Source organism: Neodothiora populina (assembly GCF_041146345.1).
Source record: "Neodothiora populina strain CPC 39397 chromosome Unknown canker_contig_5, whole genome shotgun sequence".
Classification (NCBI taxonomy): Eukaryota; Fungi; Ascomycota; class Dothideomycetes; order Dothideales; family Dothioraceae; genus Neodothiora; species Neodothiora populina.
The window spans coordinates 1,068,288-1,083,661 of record NW_027191405.1 but is presented as its reverse complement, the minus strand read 5'-3'; the positions used below and the strand labels follow the sequence as shown (position 1 = coordinate 1,083,661).

The 15,374-nt window shown below is 51.7% G+C and overlaps 5 protein-coding genes across 5 annotated transcripts; all 5 read left to right on the top strand.

Moving 5' to 3' along the window:
• Window positions 1–1,031: 1,031 nt before the first annotated feature.
• AAFC00_005350 (uncharacterized protein) lies at window positions 1,032–2,456 on the top strand (the record flags this gene model as incomplete). The annotated part of the gene is made up of 1 exon (XM_069345123.1): window positions 1,032–2,456. One exon carries the CDS (start codon window positions 1,032–1,034, stop codon window positions 2,454–2,456), a length of 1,425 nt encoding a protein of 474 aa, XP_069202950.1.
• A 1,537-nt stretch (window positions 2,457–3,993) lies between these two features.
• On the top strand, window positions 3,994–6,704 carry AAFC00_005349 (uncharacterized protein; the record flags this gene model as incomplete). Its single annotated transcript, XM_069345122.1, has 14 exons — window positions 3,994–4,046; window positions 4,105–4,221; window positions 4,289–4,415; window positions 4,468–4,628; window positions 4,681–4,702; window positions 4,755–4,816; window positions 4,865–4,909; window positions 4,962–5,221; window positions 5,284–5,497; window positions 5,551–5,721; window positions 5,772–5,798; window positions 5,854–6,363; window positions 6,415–6,509; window positions 6,565–6,704. The coding sequence occupies 14 exons, from the start codon at window positions 3,994–3,996 to the stop codon at window positions 6,702–6,704; spliced, it is 2,004 nt and encodes a 667-aa protein (XP_069202949.1).
• Window positions 6,705–7,252: 548 nt separating this feature from the next.
• Window positions 7,253–8,119, top strand: AAFC00_005348 (uncharacterized protein; the record flags this gene model as incomplete). Its single annotated transcript, XM_069345121.1, has 1 exon — window positions 7,253–8,119. One exon carries the CDS (start codon window positions 7,253–7,255, stop codon window positions 8,117–8,119), a length of 867 nt encoding a protein of 288 aa, XP_069202948.1.
• Window positions 8,120–8,190: 71 nt separating this feature from the next.
• AAFC00_005347 (uncharacterized protein) lies at window positions 8,191–10,026 on the top strand (the record flags this gene model as incomplete). The annotated part of the gene is made up of 3 exons (XM_069345120.1): window positions 8,191–9,099; window positions 9,156–9,691; window positions 9,753–10,026. The coding sequence occupies 3 exons, from the start codon at window positions 8,191–8,193 to the stop codon at window positions 10,024–10,026; spliced, it is 1,719 nt and encodes a 572-aa protein (XP_069202947.1).
• A 1,928-nt stretch (window positions 10,027–11,954) lies between these two features.
• Window positions 11,955–14,566, top strand: AAFC00_005346 (uncharacterized protein; the record flags this gene model as incomplete). Its single annotated transcript, XM_069345119.1, has 2 exons — window positions 11,955–13,636; window positions 13,693–14,566. The coding sequence occupies 2 exons, from the start codon at window positions 11,955–11,957 to the stop codon at window positions 14,564–14,566; spliced, it is 2,556 nt and encodes an 851-aa protein (XP_069202946.1).
• Between the last annotated feature and the right edge of the window lie 808 nt (window positions 14,567–15,374).

Genomic DNA, 15,374 nt, shown 5'->3' with positions numbered 1-15,374 from the left:
GGGGACTGTGCTTACTCGACTTGACATGTTGAGGACTGAAGTACGGTTTACTCCCGTGATCTTCAGAGGGCGGACAGTGTACGATTTCTAAATTCACTTGGTCGAATAGTAATGGCACTGCTAGACGTTCTTTCGAGGAATTCAAGGTAGATTGCGATAAGGTCTTCAGCTATAACTGCACCTAATGATGTAGAGGTTTACTTGTTTGAAGTGTGAGGGAGCTTCAACGTCATTGTTGCAGCCAGCGAAAGCACAGGTCTACAGCACCTTATTTTATCTACCTCAGCTTACCTTACCTTACCGATGCTTTACCCTTGTTGCCTTACCTCGCCTCGAGTTCGCCTCGAGCTCCCTTCCCCTTGGTGTCCTGGAAGTAGCTTTGAGGTCCGCTTCTGGAACTCCGGAGCGGTTACGAGTATTGTTTTGTTTGCTTGGCAAAACAATCCATGAATCATTATTGATCGAAACTGTCCCTAATTGAAATATATATGATCGCCGGTCCGCCTGAGATTGCCATAATTTGCACAACTCTATCGGTTTGCGATATTGTGCCTTAGCCATGTCTCTCTATACGTCTGACCGACTAACCGACAACTTTAGCCCTTTAAGGTAGTATGAATCATGAATCGAAGACTCGACTGGCCAAAGACGCGGCAAGCGATATACGGCCATCGGCGCGTCACGCGTATGATTTGCGGCGCCAGTGGTACGAAATTGAGGGCGGCCCCTTAGCAGTCTGATATAGAGTAGAGTGTACACTTCGTACCATAGGTGGTCATTTCTTAGCCAACCTATCAGCCTTACGGCTGCTGGCAGTCCGTGTGTCTTGAGCTCATATTATTATTATGGGGCAATACCGCCAATATTCTTCAGCATTTGCAATACACTCAACAAAGATACCTCATCCAAGGACAGTCGAACAGAGCCCTTTCGTGTCGCCCCGAGTGTCTATATGGTCAGAGACCGGACCACATCAGAGTCAGACATCAAAGACATCAAAGCATTACAGCGACAGTGACACCACGTCCAAGATGGCAACTGATGCGAAGACGCCGGAGCTCCGCCCAATATCGTCGTCGCCCAGCATATCGCCTTCACAAATCTCGTGCACTTGCACACCGCTGGATATCTCTTCCACGTCTCCATCTGTCTCTTCAGATCGGTCTAGTAGATCATTCTCCGACTCGTCACATCCGTCCGACTGTAGCTGCAACGGTGGCCACAACCATGCTCGCCGACGCAATGGTTTCATGCGTCCACAAGGTACTGAATTTGCCGAATCCGCTCGAGCCCGAGATAGCGTCATGTGCCTTGGTAGCATAGCTGCATTGCAGTACTACTTTGCTCGCACTGGACTCTTGGACGGCAAAGGTGCACAGATGGCCAAGGAACGTAAAGCGAAGTCATCTGCTGCTACAAAAGAGGGAGAGGAGACCGGCGCTGAGCAAGATTCGGAAAATGCATCGGAGATCATGGCGCCACCTGCAGTCTCAACTTATCGTTACAAGGAGCCTGTCACCGAGCCACTGCCAGACGTGGCCCTGCTTCGACGTCAGCTGCGGGAAGCACTGGATAGAGCCCAGAAGGCTTTGGAAAATGCCAGACGAGACAACGACGCCAAATTGCCAGAAATTCATGTCGCCGAAACAAGTGTAGAAGGTGACGGTCAATCTGTAACACATAGCCGTCACGAGCTTCAAGGCTTGCACGTTCTTGATAACGTTACCTTAGCCATACGTCAGGCCCGGACGTATTACATTACACATACCCACCCGCAGGACTTGTACGCTATACGCCCGGAGCGGCAGATTCGATCAGATCTGTACCAGGTCCTCGACATCCTCAAACGTATGGCTTCTCGCGGATTCCGTGGTGGTATGAGAGCAGAAGAGCACGATGGTATCACTGCTTGGGTGCAAGGCATCCATGAGTTGTTGTCTATGGAGGAAGAGCAGGAAGCCGTAGAATTGGAGCGCATTCAAAAATCACCATGGCGTGATGGAGACTGGACTGGTAGAGAGCGGGAAAGAGAATGGCTCTTCCTCAATTCCTTTGATCCGAACCCGTCTCCGCTACCACCATGGGAAGACACGACATCCTACCCTTCTGAATTTCTGATAGCTCTGTCTAAAGGACTGCGACTGGTCACTCTCCACAACGAAATGGTTCGCAGATCCAAACGGCCATTTGGTGCTATTACAACTTTCTATGTCGATCTCGCAAAACCCTACCGCTGTGCGGAGAACCTGCGTTACTGGGCAAAAGCCTCTGAACTTCGCTGGGAGATCAAATTAGACTTTGATGCACTCGAGGTCGTGCACGGAGACTCCGAAGAGGCGTGGATCCGGTTCGAGAACGCCATCCGCGTCTGGTGCGCAGGTGTGCGAGAAGAGCTGTCAAGGGAGTGGGCGGACATGGACCAGATGCCGAGCACTGCCAGAGCCTCCCATTCTTAGCCTTCTTCGACAATGACGTGGTAAATCCTTTCATGGTTTGCTGCCCACGTTTTTCGTATGTTTACCTTACTTTCTCTCAGCGTGCAGTTAGATACCCCGGATTTAGGATCCCCGCTTGTACTCACCACCCATTATTTTTATAGCCTTAGGCTTCAGAAACGAACTGTGTTCACTCCCAATACGGTACTTGATGATCGAATCTTTCCGGTGCCTAGACCAACACAAACTGTGTTCCTTTCACCAGGCACGCTGACTTCTTCATCTCACTGGGAGCGAGAAAAGCCATCGTGTCACGCCCAAGCTCCGAAGATATATCATTCCCGGTCCGCAAGCTCGGACAGCCTTACACCTTCCTGCCCTGCATTGCCTTGCTTTTGCTAGAAGTGTATTTAGCCCTTTAGCCCTGTCACCACAATGTATTTCCATTTCCGCTTTTCCCAGGATCAGGTGAAGTCTAGCTCGGAGTGGGTTTCTACGGCCGTGATGCACTACCAAGCTCTCCCCGCCCTTTCCCACGCTATTATCCTTACCCCACATCCACTAATGCAGTGCTGCGGACGCTGTAAGGTACATGAATAGGTGTCTCTGCCCAGGAAACACCCACTAACACAACGGCCAAGGTCGACTTCTGTACTCTACACGAGGTCGACCCTGGATCACAGTAGGTGAGCATGCACTGCAAGATCCCTCGCTTGATGCGCCTTCGATGGAGAACCCACGCATGAAGGGTTCTTTACGCTTGCATGTCAATCTACTTGCTACCGATTGGTACTGTTCACCTAAGGAGCTACTTCCCCAACAGCAGGCAATGAAGATCGAAGGCTAGCAATTCGCATTCGGTAACGTTTTCCGCATTCAGGCTCCTCGACAATCTATACATCTCACTTTCAGCTTGAGCTTTTAGATGAAGCGGGGCTGTAGATTGGCGACGTTGCAAGGTTCTCCTCATCCACCGCGTAAGCGCTCGCATACTTTGATCAGCAATGTGTAGTTACGTGGGGCTTTGGGGAGACAATGCAAGACCAATACCTTGGAGTCTCTGCTCTAGGTGCGATGTCAGCTGTGGGAGTTCGAGAGGTGATACTGCTCGTCATGAATGGACAACTCTTCGTCCCTGACGGGAGGCACGCAAATTTTTTCGGTACTGAAGCATCAGCATCCATACCATACTGGCATTGTTGCCAGTGTGGAACAAGACTTTTCGTTGCTGTTAAACCGGGGATCCCTAGGAGACAAATGAGGCACAGAACTCTGTCGTCGTTCGTTCTCTGCCCCTCACGAAGGTACTTCATGTATGTGACGAGTCAGCATGAAACACCGTGGGATAGTGCAGCTATAGCCATGTCCCCGATCGTCAGCTGTGCGGGGCTCTCATGAGGGGGTTTGATGCTTCAATTCACTTTACAGGTAAAGGGTCCTATGAGGGGTGTGGATGCTATAAATGCATTTACATGGTGTGATCCCATGTGAAGAGCAACCCAAGGTCTTTTCCTGGTAGACCTGATATTCTTGACTTTTCAATCATCATATCGCAATAATGGTAGTTCCTGACGAGGTCGATATCATCGTGTGTGGTGGTGGTAGTTGTGGGTACGCTCAAGTCCGGTCTCTTGTACGGCGTATAGATAGCTTTGTTGACGTGGACTAGATGTGTCGTTGCTGGGAGGCTGGCAAACCTGGACCATAACCTGCAAGTGATACTCATTGAAGCTGGAGAAAGCAACTTGAACAACCCATGGGTCTATCGTCCTGGAATTTATCCCAAGTCCGTGCTCCTCCTCATCCGTGCCTATCGAGAACAGTAAAACTAGATGCTGATGAGAAGATTGTAGAAACATGAAGTTGGACAGCAAGACAGCTTCGTTTTACTACTCGCGTCCTTCTGAATTCCTTGCTGGTCGTCGTGCAGTTGTACCATGTGCCCACATCTTAGGTGGCGGCAGCAGTATCAATTTCATGGTAAGCAATACTGCACTAGCTGGACCAACTTCTGTTGACGAAACAATCGTAGATGTACACTCGTGCCTCTGCATCAGACTACGATGATCTGCAAGCGAAGGGGTGGACCACTAAGGAACTTATTCCCCTCATGAGGAAGCACGAGACGTACCAGAGAGCGTGTAACAACCGTGACATTCACGGATTCGAGGGACCCATCAAGGTCTCTTTTGGGTATGTCATCCCTTCCCACTCTGATTCTTACCAGTCGCTGATTGAAGTCAAGTAATTACACTTATCCCATCATGGTAAGCCTTGAAATTGTCGAGCATAAGAAGCCATGAACCTTACCAAAAGTAGCAAGATTTCCTGCGTGCGGTTGAGTCCCAGGGCGTTCCAGTCACCGATGATCTCCAGGATTTGTATGTCTACTCGAGTCGTATGCTTCGTCACATTGCTAATCAAGTAAGGGTAACCGGTCATGGAGCTGAACACTGGTTGAAGTGGATCAATCGGTTGGTCATTCGAGTCCACCCAGATTGTCCGGGCATTGCTAACTATCGCAAGCGACACTGGTCGTCGATCAGACTCGGCGCATGGATACATCCATTCCACCAGGGCATATCATCAGAATCTCCACCTTGTTTGCAACACTAAGGTCGAGAAGGTAATACTAGAGAATGGCAAGGCAGTCGGTGTCAAAGTCGTCCCGACTAAGCCTCTGTCCCCCGGCCAGGATGGCTCGAAGATCTACAGAGCTCGCAAGGAAATCATTGTCAGTGGCGGTACTCTGAGCTCGCCTTTGATCCTCCAGCGCTCTGGAATCGGTATGTTGCAATGTCTACCTCGTTCATGTAGTTCATGTAATGATTCTAACAACCTGTCCCAGGTGACCCCAAGAAGCTCCGAGATGTTGGCGTGAAGCCAATCATTGATCTGCCTGGTGTAGGTCTCAACTTCCAGGATCACTACCTTACTTTCTCCACATACCGTGCCAAGCCACATGTCGAGTCTTTCGACGACTTCGTCCGTGGCGATCTTGCGGTACAGAAGAAGGTCTTTGATCAGTGGAACATTAACGGTACAGGCCCACTCGCCACCAAGTAAGTAAATCATGGTGAACCTGGGAAGAAATTGCTGCTTACGTTTCGTCCAGTGGAATCGAGGCTGGCGTAAAGATCCGGCCCACCGAGGAGGAACTCAAGCAAATGGACAGTTGGCCATGCAAAGAGTTCCGATCTGGTTGGGACTCTTACTTTAAGAACAAGCCTGATAAGCCAGTTATGCATTACTCGGTCATAGCAGGTTGGTTCGGTGACCACATGCAGTAAGTAAACAATCCCGACTTGAAGAAGCCGTTCGCTGATGAGGTTGCAGCATGCCTCCTGGAAAGTTCTTTACAATGTAAGTCCAGTGTAGATTGTCGCTGCGAGCTGCAGCAATATCTGATCGTTCACAGGTTCCATTTCCTCGAGTATCCTTTCTCACGTGGATTCACACACATCACTTCCCCGAGCGCTTATGATGCCCCGGACTTTGACGCCGGCTTCATGAACGACAAGCGTGACATGGCTCCTATGGTTTGGGGATACATCAAGTCTCGCGAGACGGCGAGGCGGATGGACGCATACGCCGGAGAAGTCACCGGCATGCATCCCTTCTATCGTTATGATTCGCCAGCACGCGCGCTCGACATGGATATCGCCACGACGAACGCATATGCGGGTCCTGACCACATTACGGCCAACATTCAGCATGGTAGTTGGACCACGGCCGTTGAACCAGGCAAAGCACCTCAAGCCAGCTTCCTCAATTCGAACAAACAGGAGATCCGCGAGGATCTTGAGTACACTAACGAGGATATCGCCTGCGTCGAGGAATGGGTCAAACGTCACGTAGAGACGACGTGGCACTCGCTCGGAACTTGCTCAATGGCACCAAAGGAGGGCAACAGCTATTGCAAGCACGGGTATGTACCAAGCGATGGACTGACACTGCCAAGAAAGACTTGGGCTAACAGAAACAGCGTGCTCGATGAACGTCTCCGTGTCCATGGTGTCAAGCAGCTCCGTGTGGCAGACCTCAGTATTCTGGGCGACAACGTCGGTTGCAACAGTAAGTCACCATCAAGCAGCAGCGCGGGTTGATGTGTCGCTAAACCTGTGTGTAGCCTACAGCTCGGCGCTCCTGATCGGAGAGAAGTGTGCAATGCTCGTAGCAGAAGATCTTGGCTACAGCGGAAGTGCACTGGACATGAAGGTTCCCAACTACCACGCTCCTCGTGAGATTGCCGGGCTCAGTCGTCTGTAAGCTAAGGGCGGGCGGAAGACGTGTCATGGTCGAAGACGACCCCACATTCCTTTTCTTGTATATGGGACGATGTGCTGCAATGCTTTTGGCTGTGTGGCCGCATTCACTAGCTGACGTGTGGGTAACGAGCAATGTACATAGTGATAGCTTTTCAATTGAGACCAGCCTGGGCGTCTTTCCAGCCAGCTACAGGACGGTGACTTGTTTAGTGTTCAGTGCCGTGACACTGTATTGTGCAAAAGCACAAACCCCCACCCCGCAATCTGGGGATTGGTCAATTGGCCCGAGTGGAGACGGATGCAACGCCATTGACGCATCATCGACAGTCTCCTGCATCTGGGATCCTGGATTGCCTTTTTCCCATTAGCCGTACAGTACCTTAATTCAACAACCTCGACCTGGTCCGGCTTTGCTTTTGCACTAAGAGGCTTGCGGCTTTTTCTTGGTTCGAACGCCATTCAGATCATAGGTAATTTGTCCCACCACCGACGTACGCCAAACTCGTGCCAGCCATTGGTGTCAGTCATCTGTCTGGACTTTGCAACATAATGGATCCGCGGACAGACTTGTCCAAAGTCGCCGGCTCCGACTCAATGGCTGCTCCCAGCAGTTCCTCCAGCCGCGTCTCGTACGCCGCCGCCGCTGGTTCCAATGCACCGTCATCTTCGCGAACTCAACACCATGCACAATCTCACAATGCTGCGGCAAACGCACGGCTACAGGGTGCAGATGTCGCTCCTGCAAAGAAAAAGCGCCATCGGGCAGGGAAGAAGAGACGCAACAGGAGACAGAGCTTCATTGCCCCCTCGGAAGACACCAATACTGAAATAGAGCGGGACGAGCGTCCCAGTCTCCTCGAAGTGAATCGCCCCTCGGCCACCCAGACCAGCTTCTACCGCTTGAAGTCTGCTGCGCGGAGCAACACCAGCCTGGAGAGCGAGGCGCTGCTGGATCACAGAGAGCAGCAGCCCATACGCACCCGTCGCCAAAGCATCAAGGAGAGTATGTTCGCTTCTCGCGGCGGCAGTACCCCCTTCAGCTCTCGCCAGAGTGCGCACCGTGCTGGTCGTAGCAACTCACTGCTCGCCTCGAGTCCCATCAAGTCTCGCGCCATGCGTCCCCGCAGAATGTCTGACAGCGACGATGACAACGAGGAGGCAATCACCGATCGGACACCTCTCATGTCGAACGCACACCGCGACCGCGATCGACCTAGCACCAACCGAACCAATTCATCGCACAAGAACAACTATGGAACCAGGCGCAAGGCTTCGCCAATGTCGATGAACTCGAGCAGAAGGGGCAAGATGGAAAGCGGACTCCGTTACTCGAGCTCCGAAGATGAGGATTTTGACGTCAACAACCCCCTTCTGTGCCTGGATCGCCCAAGATGGGCACGCTGGACGATGTCATGATTGCCGAACAATTCTCCAACGGTCGATCTCCAGGTGGGCATCGCGACACCGTCATCGACATCGACAGAGACATGTCTAGTGAGGCGTTCAGGAGCACCTCGTCTTCGCCGCGGGGCGACGGTCGTAGGCACACGCTCGCAAACCCTGCCGAGAACGATGTCTGCTATCCTGGCGATATGTCGGTCATTGGCGAAGAGGAGGACTTCCGGAGACCGGATGAAAGCACGGGACCGCGGGATCGCCGACGCAGGAGACGTAGATGGCCGGACCTCGAAGTCCTCGAAGAGTGGAGTTTGGAAGAGAAGGAGGAGCGGCAGCAAGAGAAGCATCTCAGAGCCAAGAAGATCAGCGAACCTATATTTGTCAGTGGGCGCTTGAGACCCAAGAATCCTGCTTGGCACAGAGAGGAGAACGATGCGCCTTTCCGATTCACCTATTTCAATGAAACCTTCGACGGAACCCTGCACACCAGGGTCATCAGCGAACTCACCGAATTCGGCTCCGACTTCAGAGAGCTCTTCCTCCCTGAGCCTGCTGAGTTGAGCGATAGCAGTGATGATGAGGAAGGGACGGTCCTGATGACCCAACCTTCGGCTTCGGATCTAGGACGACAGTCTAGATTCGATGGACCTCAGACATCCAAGACTCGAGAGACATCTGGATCGCAGACTCCTGCACAATCGCAAACACAGACCCCGAAAGAGCAAGAATCCAAACCGAAGCGCTTTGGTCCGCGACCGACCTGGTGGCTTGACGTCATGAGTCCTACGGAAACGGAGATGAAAGTATTGTCCAAGGCGTTCGGCATTCATCAGCTCACCTCTGAGGATATCTTGATGCAGGAGCCTCGAGAGAAGGTTGAGTTGTTCCAGCACTATTACTTTGTCAACTACCGTAGTTTTGAGCAGGACAAGGACAGTGAAGACTACATGGAGCCCGTCAACATGTATGTTGTGGTGTTCCGGGAGGGTGTTATTAGTGTAAGTTTCATGTTGCTTCACGCAGACACAGATTCGATGGCTAACACATTCTTCAGTTCCATTTCTCCATGACACCTCATCCAGCCAACGTCAGACGTCGTATCAGACAACTCAATGACTACATGTCACCTACAGCGGATTGGATGTCGTACGCCATAATCGACGATATCACTGACGTCTACGCGCCATTGGTACAACAGATCGAGGACGAGGTGGACGACATCGACAGTGCCATTCTTGCTCTACATTCCCCCATGGAGAACTCAGATGAGAAGCACAAGAAGTCCGGCAAGGCCAAGGAACTCGAGTACGAAAAGGCGAACAAGAACGCCAGCAGTGACCGCTCTGATGCTGGCGGAGAGATGACTGCCGGCGACAACGGCGGCGACATGTTGCGACGAGTGGGCGAGGGCAGAAAGAAAGTCATGACTTTATACCGTCTGCTCGGCAACAAGGCCGATGTCATCAAGGGCTTCGCCAAACGCTGTAACGAACACTGGGAGGTCGCTCCCAGGAGTGAGATCGGTTTGTACCTCGGCGATATCCAGGATCATATCGTGACCATGACTAGCAATCTGTCGCATTACGAAAAGTAAGTCCCGAACCCCGCCATGTACAAAGGGGAACATGCAAGCTAATAAGAACTTGCACAGCCTGTTATCTCGCGCACACAGCAACTACCTCGCCCAGATCAACATACGCATGAACGAGCGTGCCGAGCAAACCAACGACGTTTTGGGCAAATTGACCGTACTAGGTACCATTGTTCTGCCCATGAACATTGTCACTGGTATCTTTGGATGTAATTTCCTCGTCCCGGGCCAGGACATCAACAACCTGAACTGGTTCTGGAGTGTGTGCGGTGGCCTGCTGGGATTCGGCATGATATGCTACTTTATTGCAAGGAGAGTGTACGGTATCGTGTAAAAGAAGGAGAGAAAGAGCTAGCGAGCTACTTTTTCGTAGCTACCTAGACATATCATGCTAAAGACGGAAGAATAGTGATAAACATAAACTCATGAGGATATTTTACAGTTTTTGTTACGAAGAACAAGAACAAGACAATCAGGGAATGTAATTCGAATGAGGAATTGGCATCATCTTACTTTATCTCGACCGTAGTCCTCGACATTGCTATGAGTCTAGCCTAAAGAGGCTAGACCCGTTCGTACATGATCCAAAACGCATCGCCCGGTCGATGCGTAGTGGTTTAGACGTTAGGAGCGAGGTTGAACTGTAGCACGAGGCCTGGTTACCTTACCTCAATCATGGACTCGCTCTTCGATTGATGATGTTGTGATCGCGATGGATAGTGAATCTTTCTTTTTCTACGCACTACGGATCTTCCTTGTTGATTCTTCAATACTTACACGGGTAATGTCACCTCGAGGCTGTGTATACCGATACGTAGATCATGTACCATTCTCGGTGCTGAGGGTGAAGAGTTGTCACGTCTACGGTACACCTTGAAGTATGTTTTCTTGGATTCGTTCGAGTGGTTGGCCATTTGTGAGTGTTGGCTATTAATGTGGTAGTGAGGATTATGGTGAGTGTTTCGCTCGCATGCGCCTTTACTGTTCACACTTTGTTTTGTATTGCTTGAGAGCTATGTTGGATATGGAGGCATATTGGGGTATTTTGGTGAGGTATCATTGTCCTTACCCTAAGGAAGGGGAGAGATCCTTGACTATATACACTAGCCACTCGGACCCAACCTCCTTACTATCCATACACAGAGGGACTTTACTTGATTACACAATTCAGTGGCGTCGTATTCCTTCGCGAGGGAGCGCAGCTGCGTCGGCGGGATATTATGACTCACTACACCTAGTGAGAATACGATTATAGTCATGCAGAACGTCTATTAGTCTGCGAGTCATCTATAGCGTGGTGGAATCAGAACGATTACTCTGACTTTGTGGTCGTCAAGGACGGAGACAAGTCCTCTCTTGCCACATGTTTGCCGTTTGCAGCGACGTACCTAGTGCACTCATGAGGGGCAGGCAACATTACTGGCAGCAAGCAGTCACGAGACCAAGCGACTCTTGTGCAAATGGGCGGCCTTACTTACTATAAGGTAGTCTGGACGGTGCTCGCAATAAATAGATGGCTTTGTAGTATAAGAAACATAACTGCCCATATTACCAACTGTTAGATACGGGCATATGACAGCATGGAGGCACGAGCACAGTCGGGGGTGGAGCTTCGATCTGTCTATGAGGGGTCTTTGCTAGGAGAAACAGGTACAGGTCGCGACAAGTCTCGCCAGTAGTAGGCGTGAAGAGGATACCAGGAGTCTAAACAGCTGGCCACTGTACCAATCCCCAGATCTTGGCGGTTATTGTCGACGACTTTTGACAAGGCCTGAGAGCGTGTCGGCATATAAAGCGAGTGAGGTAGCCAGCTCCGAGAGACGCGTGAATCGTGAATCGTGAGTCGTGAATTGCCGAATCGCATTCTATAAAAACAAATAACACAATACCTTAAGTCTTGCTATTGTCAAAGTGTTGCGCAGTCACAGCGAAAGCTTCTACATTGCACAAGTCGACCCATAATTTACTTTCCATTGCCACCTCACTAGCTACCTACCTAAGGTATCTCGGATTATACAAATTGGAAACGCTCCTTCCAATTCTAAATTCCGAGGTACACTCAACTCACTCCACGCCAGCCATCCAGGACCTTGACAATAGGAAGGAACCTCGTTCAAGATACCTGTAGCTTTATTGATCATCGCCAGCTTCCACATATCAGACCTGCATCTTCTGCACTTAAAATCGTACACCGCAACACATACACGCACATCCACAGCCAATGACGCAAGGGATATGATATGATCCCACCTCCCAGCATCAATGCGCCTCATTACTCCCAACAGCCTACACTATCCCATCACCGTCACCAAGCTCCTTCGATCACCTCGCGACCACATTGAACGCAATGCACCTCTCTTCAGCTACCTGTACAAGAGCACGGTCATAGAAGGCTCAGAAGACAACAAAGAGGGCTCCCCAGTCGAACGGACATGGCCGTCGACTTTCGAGAGCTATGTCGAAGGTGAACTCGGCCGGTGGATGATAGAAGAGGGCAAAGTCATCACGAAGGCTGGCACCGCCATAGCAGAGATTGAAGAGCCGTGCAAGCATGAAGTGCAGTTTGGAGGCATGTGTGCCGAGTGTGGCAAGGACATGACCACTGTCGCCTACAACACCATCACTCGTGACACCGCCCGCGCCACCGTCAACGCCGTACACGGCCATACCGCCCTGCTCGTTTCCAGAGCCGAAGCCTCCAAAGAAGACGAGGAGGCCAAGCGCCGACTGTTGTCCTCTCGGAAGCTCTCGCTCGTCGTCGATCTCGATCAGACCATCATTCACGCCACCGTCGACCCTACAGTTGCTGAATGGCAAAAAGACGTCAACAACCCCAATCATGAAGCCGTCAAACACGTGAGAGCCTTTCAGCTCGTCGACGACGGTCCCGGCGCCAGGGGTTGTTGGTACTACATCAAGCTTCGTCCAGGCCTCGAGCAGTTCCTCACCACAATTTCAAAATACTTTGAGCTTCACATCTATACCATGGGCACACGCGCCTATGCTCAGAACATCGCCAAGATTGTAGATCCCGATCGCAAGATCTTTGCTGATCGTATCCTGAGCAGAGACGAGAGCGGCAGCATGACCGCCAAGAGTCTCAAGCGACTGTTTCCTGTCGACACCAAGATGGTTGTCATCATTGACGATCGTGGCGATGTCTGGCACTGGAGCCAGAACCTCATCAAGGTGACTCCGTACGACTTCTTTGTCGGCATCGGAGACATCAACTCCAGCTTCTTACCGAAACGCCCGGAGCTCGAAGCAAAGCCCTCGAAACAACCTGCAGTCGAAGCCACGACCGAGGCAGTGGACCACCAACCTGGCGCCCTTTCGCTTACCGAGAATGGCCATTCAGGACCAACCGTGGACACGCCTGTCCAGAGTCCGAAAGTGCAGACCGAACCCTTGATCGATCCCACCTTATCCGCCATTGACCAACTCGTGTCAATGGGCGGCGGCAACGATCCCGACAAGTTGCAGGAACAGACCTCGAAACAAGACGAGACCATCGCCGCCCAGCTCGCCGATCGACCACTACTGCGCAAACAGAAGATTCTGGACGCCGTCGAGAGCAACACCAGCGTGTCTGCCGAGGCTAAGAGCGAGGGCAACGAGGACGAACAGCAGGACGATGACACGGCCGAGTCACAGCAGAAATACAGACACAACTTGCTGCGGGACGACGACACGGAGCTACACTACCTCCAAGAGAGTCTCGAGACCGTCCACCATGCATTTTTTGAAGAGTACGATCGCAACATCGCCGCTACGCACGGCGGTCGCGTGGCTGAGCTGCGGCCGGGGTCTCAAAAGCGTTCCGTGGACGATCTGGGTCAGCTGCCTGATGTCACTACCATCATGGCTACAATGAAGCAGAAAGTCTTGCGGGGTTGTCATCTAGTCTTTTCAGGCATCATGCCATTGGGTGTCGACGTTCAAAGGTAAGTCGTCGAGCAAGGACCATGAGCCGCATCAGCAAACACTAATTACTCTACAGCCATGATCTGGCGATTTGGGCCAAGAGTTTTGGTGCCACCGTATCCGAAAACATCAAAAGGAGAACTACTCATGTCATCGCCTCGCCCCAGCGCAGAACAGCCAAGGTCCGGCAAGCCGCCAAGAAACCCGATAGAATAGCCATCGTCACGCAAGATTGGTTGTTTGACTCCTTGTCGCAATGGAAAAGAGTCGGCGAAGAGCCGTATAGGATACACTCGGAGGTGGCAGAAAACGGCGAGAAGCCGACGGAGATCGGCACGACGCCATTCGACGAGCCCGATGAACACACAGCTCTGTCGTCATCCGATGAAGAAGCTGCCTTGACCGAGGACGAACTGGATACACCCAACGGTACTGATGTCGAAAGCAACGCTCGCGAGCAGGCTGAGCTCGCCAAGTACATGCCCAAGCTGTCCCACGAAGACACTTCTGCGCATGAAGAGACCAACGAAGACTGGGAGGACATGAACGACGAATTAGCAGACTTCCTCGGCTCCGATGCCGACGACGACAGCGAAACCGACACAGAGAGCGTCAGGTCGCTCGCCTCCACAAGCAGTGAGACTGCACCCTCTAGTGCCAAGAAGCGGAAAAGAGAGCTGGTCGATGTAGCTTCGGTCAGCGATGATGGCGACAGCGATGCCAGTCAAGGCGAGAGCGAGTTGCAGAAAAGAAAGAGAAAAGCTTTGGCCCGGACTACAAGTCTGACCAACGTGGCTGCCGTCAGCAATGTGGCTACCCCCGAGCCTCCTCGAACCAAGGACGTGGCAGCCGACATTCCCGAGGACTTTGAGGACTCGGACGCCGATCTCGAGGCGCAATTGGAAGCAGAGATGCTCCGCCAAGCCCAAGAAGACGAAGAAAGTGATTGAGACCGGCCTAGATATATGAACCTTTATCATCATTTGACGTCTACATATATCCTTGCCTTTCGGTTGAATGCCTACCGCAAGGCATGGCTGAAGCACACTGGTTCAGAAGGCCGTTCCCCAAATTCTCCACATGCTTGTTCTTCCGAACGCTTTAGTGCCACCCTGCTTGGCATCCTGACGACGAGCTTAACACTCCTTGACATTCATGCATGCAGCTGTAGATATGACTTGACGAGTTTGACCTGCAGAGGCAACTGCAAATACGCCATCCTACACGCAATATAGGCCCCGATGCACAGGCTGCGTCAGATGTGTGGGAGACGAAGCCACATACTTCCCACCTCCGTATCCTCCGCTTCCTCTCCTAACGCTTTCCGTACCTTGTCGGCATATCATCCGTCGGGAGTTTAAATAAGTGTCGAGGCAAACGCAACAATACACAGGCTTGGTGACGTATACATCCTTCCCAGCTACCACAATCAAAGGCCGTGGTTCAGGCCTGACACATGGTAGAAAGCATCGGGGCGATATGTAGATCAATCCGAGGAAGGAAGCACTCCAAGCGAAGCATCAGCAGAGAGCTCTTGACTCGCGACGAGAGGCCTAGCTTCATTGGCAAGCTTTCTTCCATTCACTCGTCCTTGGCGCGCTTTCCACGGCCAGGGTATTAGCGTTATTGGCTGACAGGCCATTGAGAAAGGTTACATTACATTATGCCGCATCTCATCATGAACTATGATGTTCGGAATTACGAATTACACTTTGTTCCTCTATCTAGCCTGACTGGCCCCCCCAGATAACGCGGCTA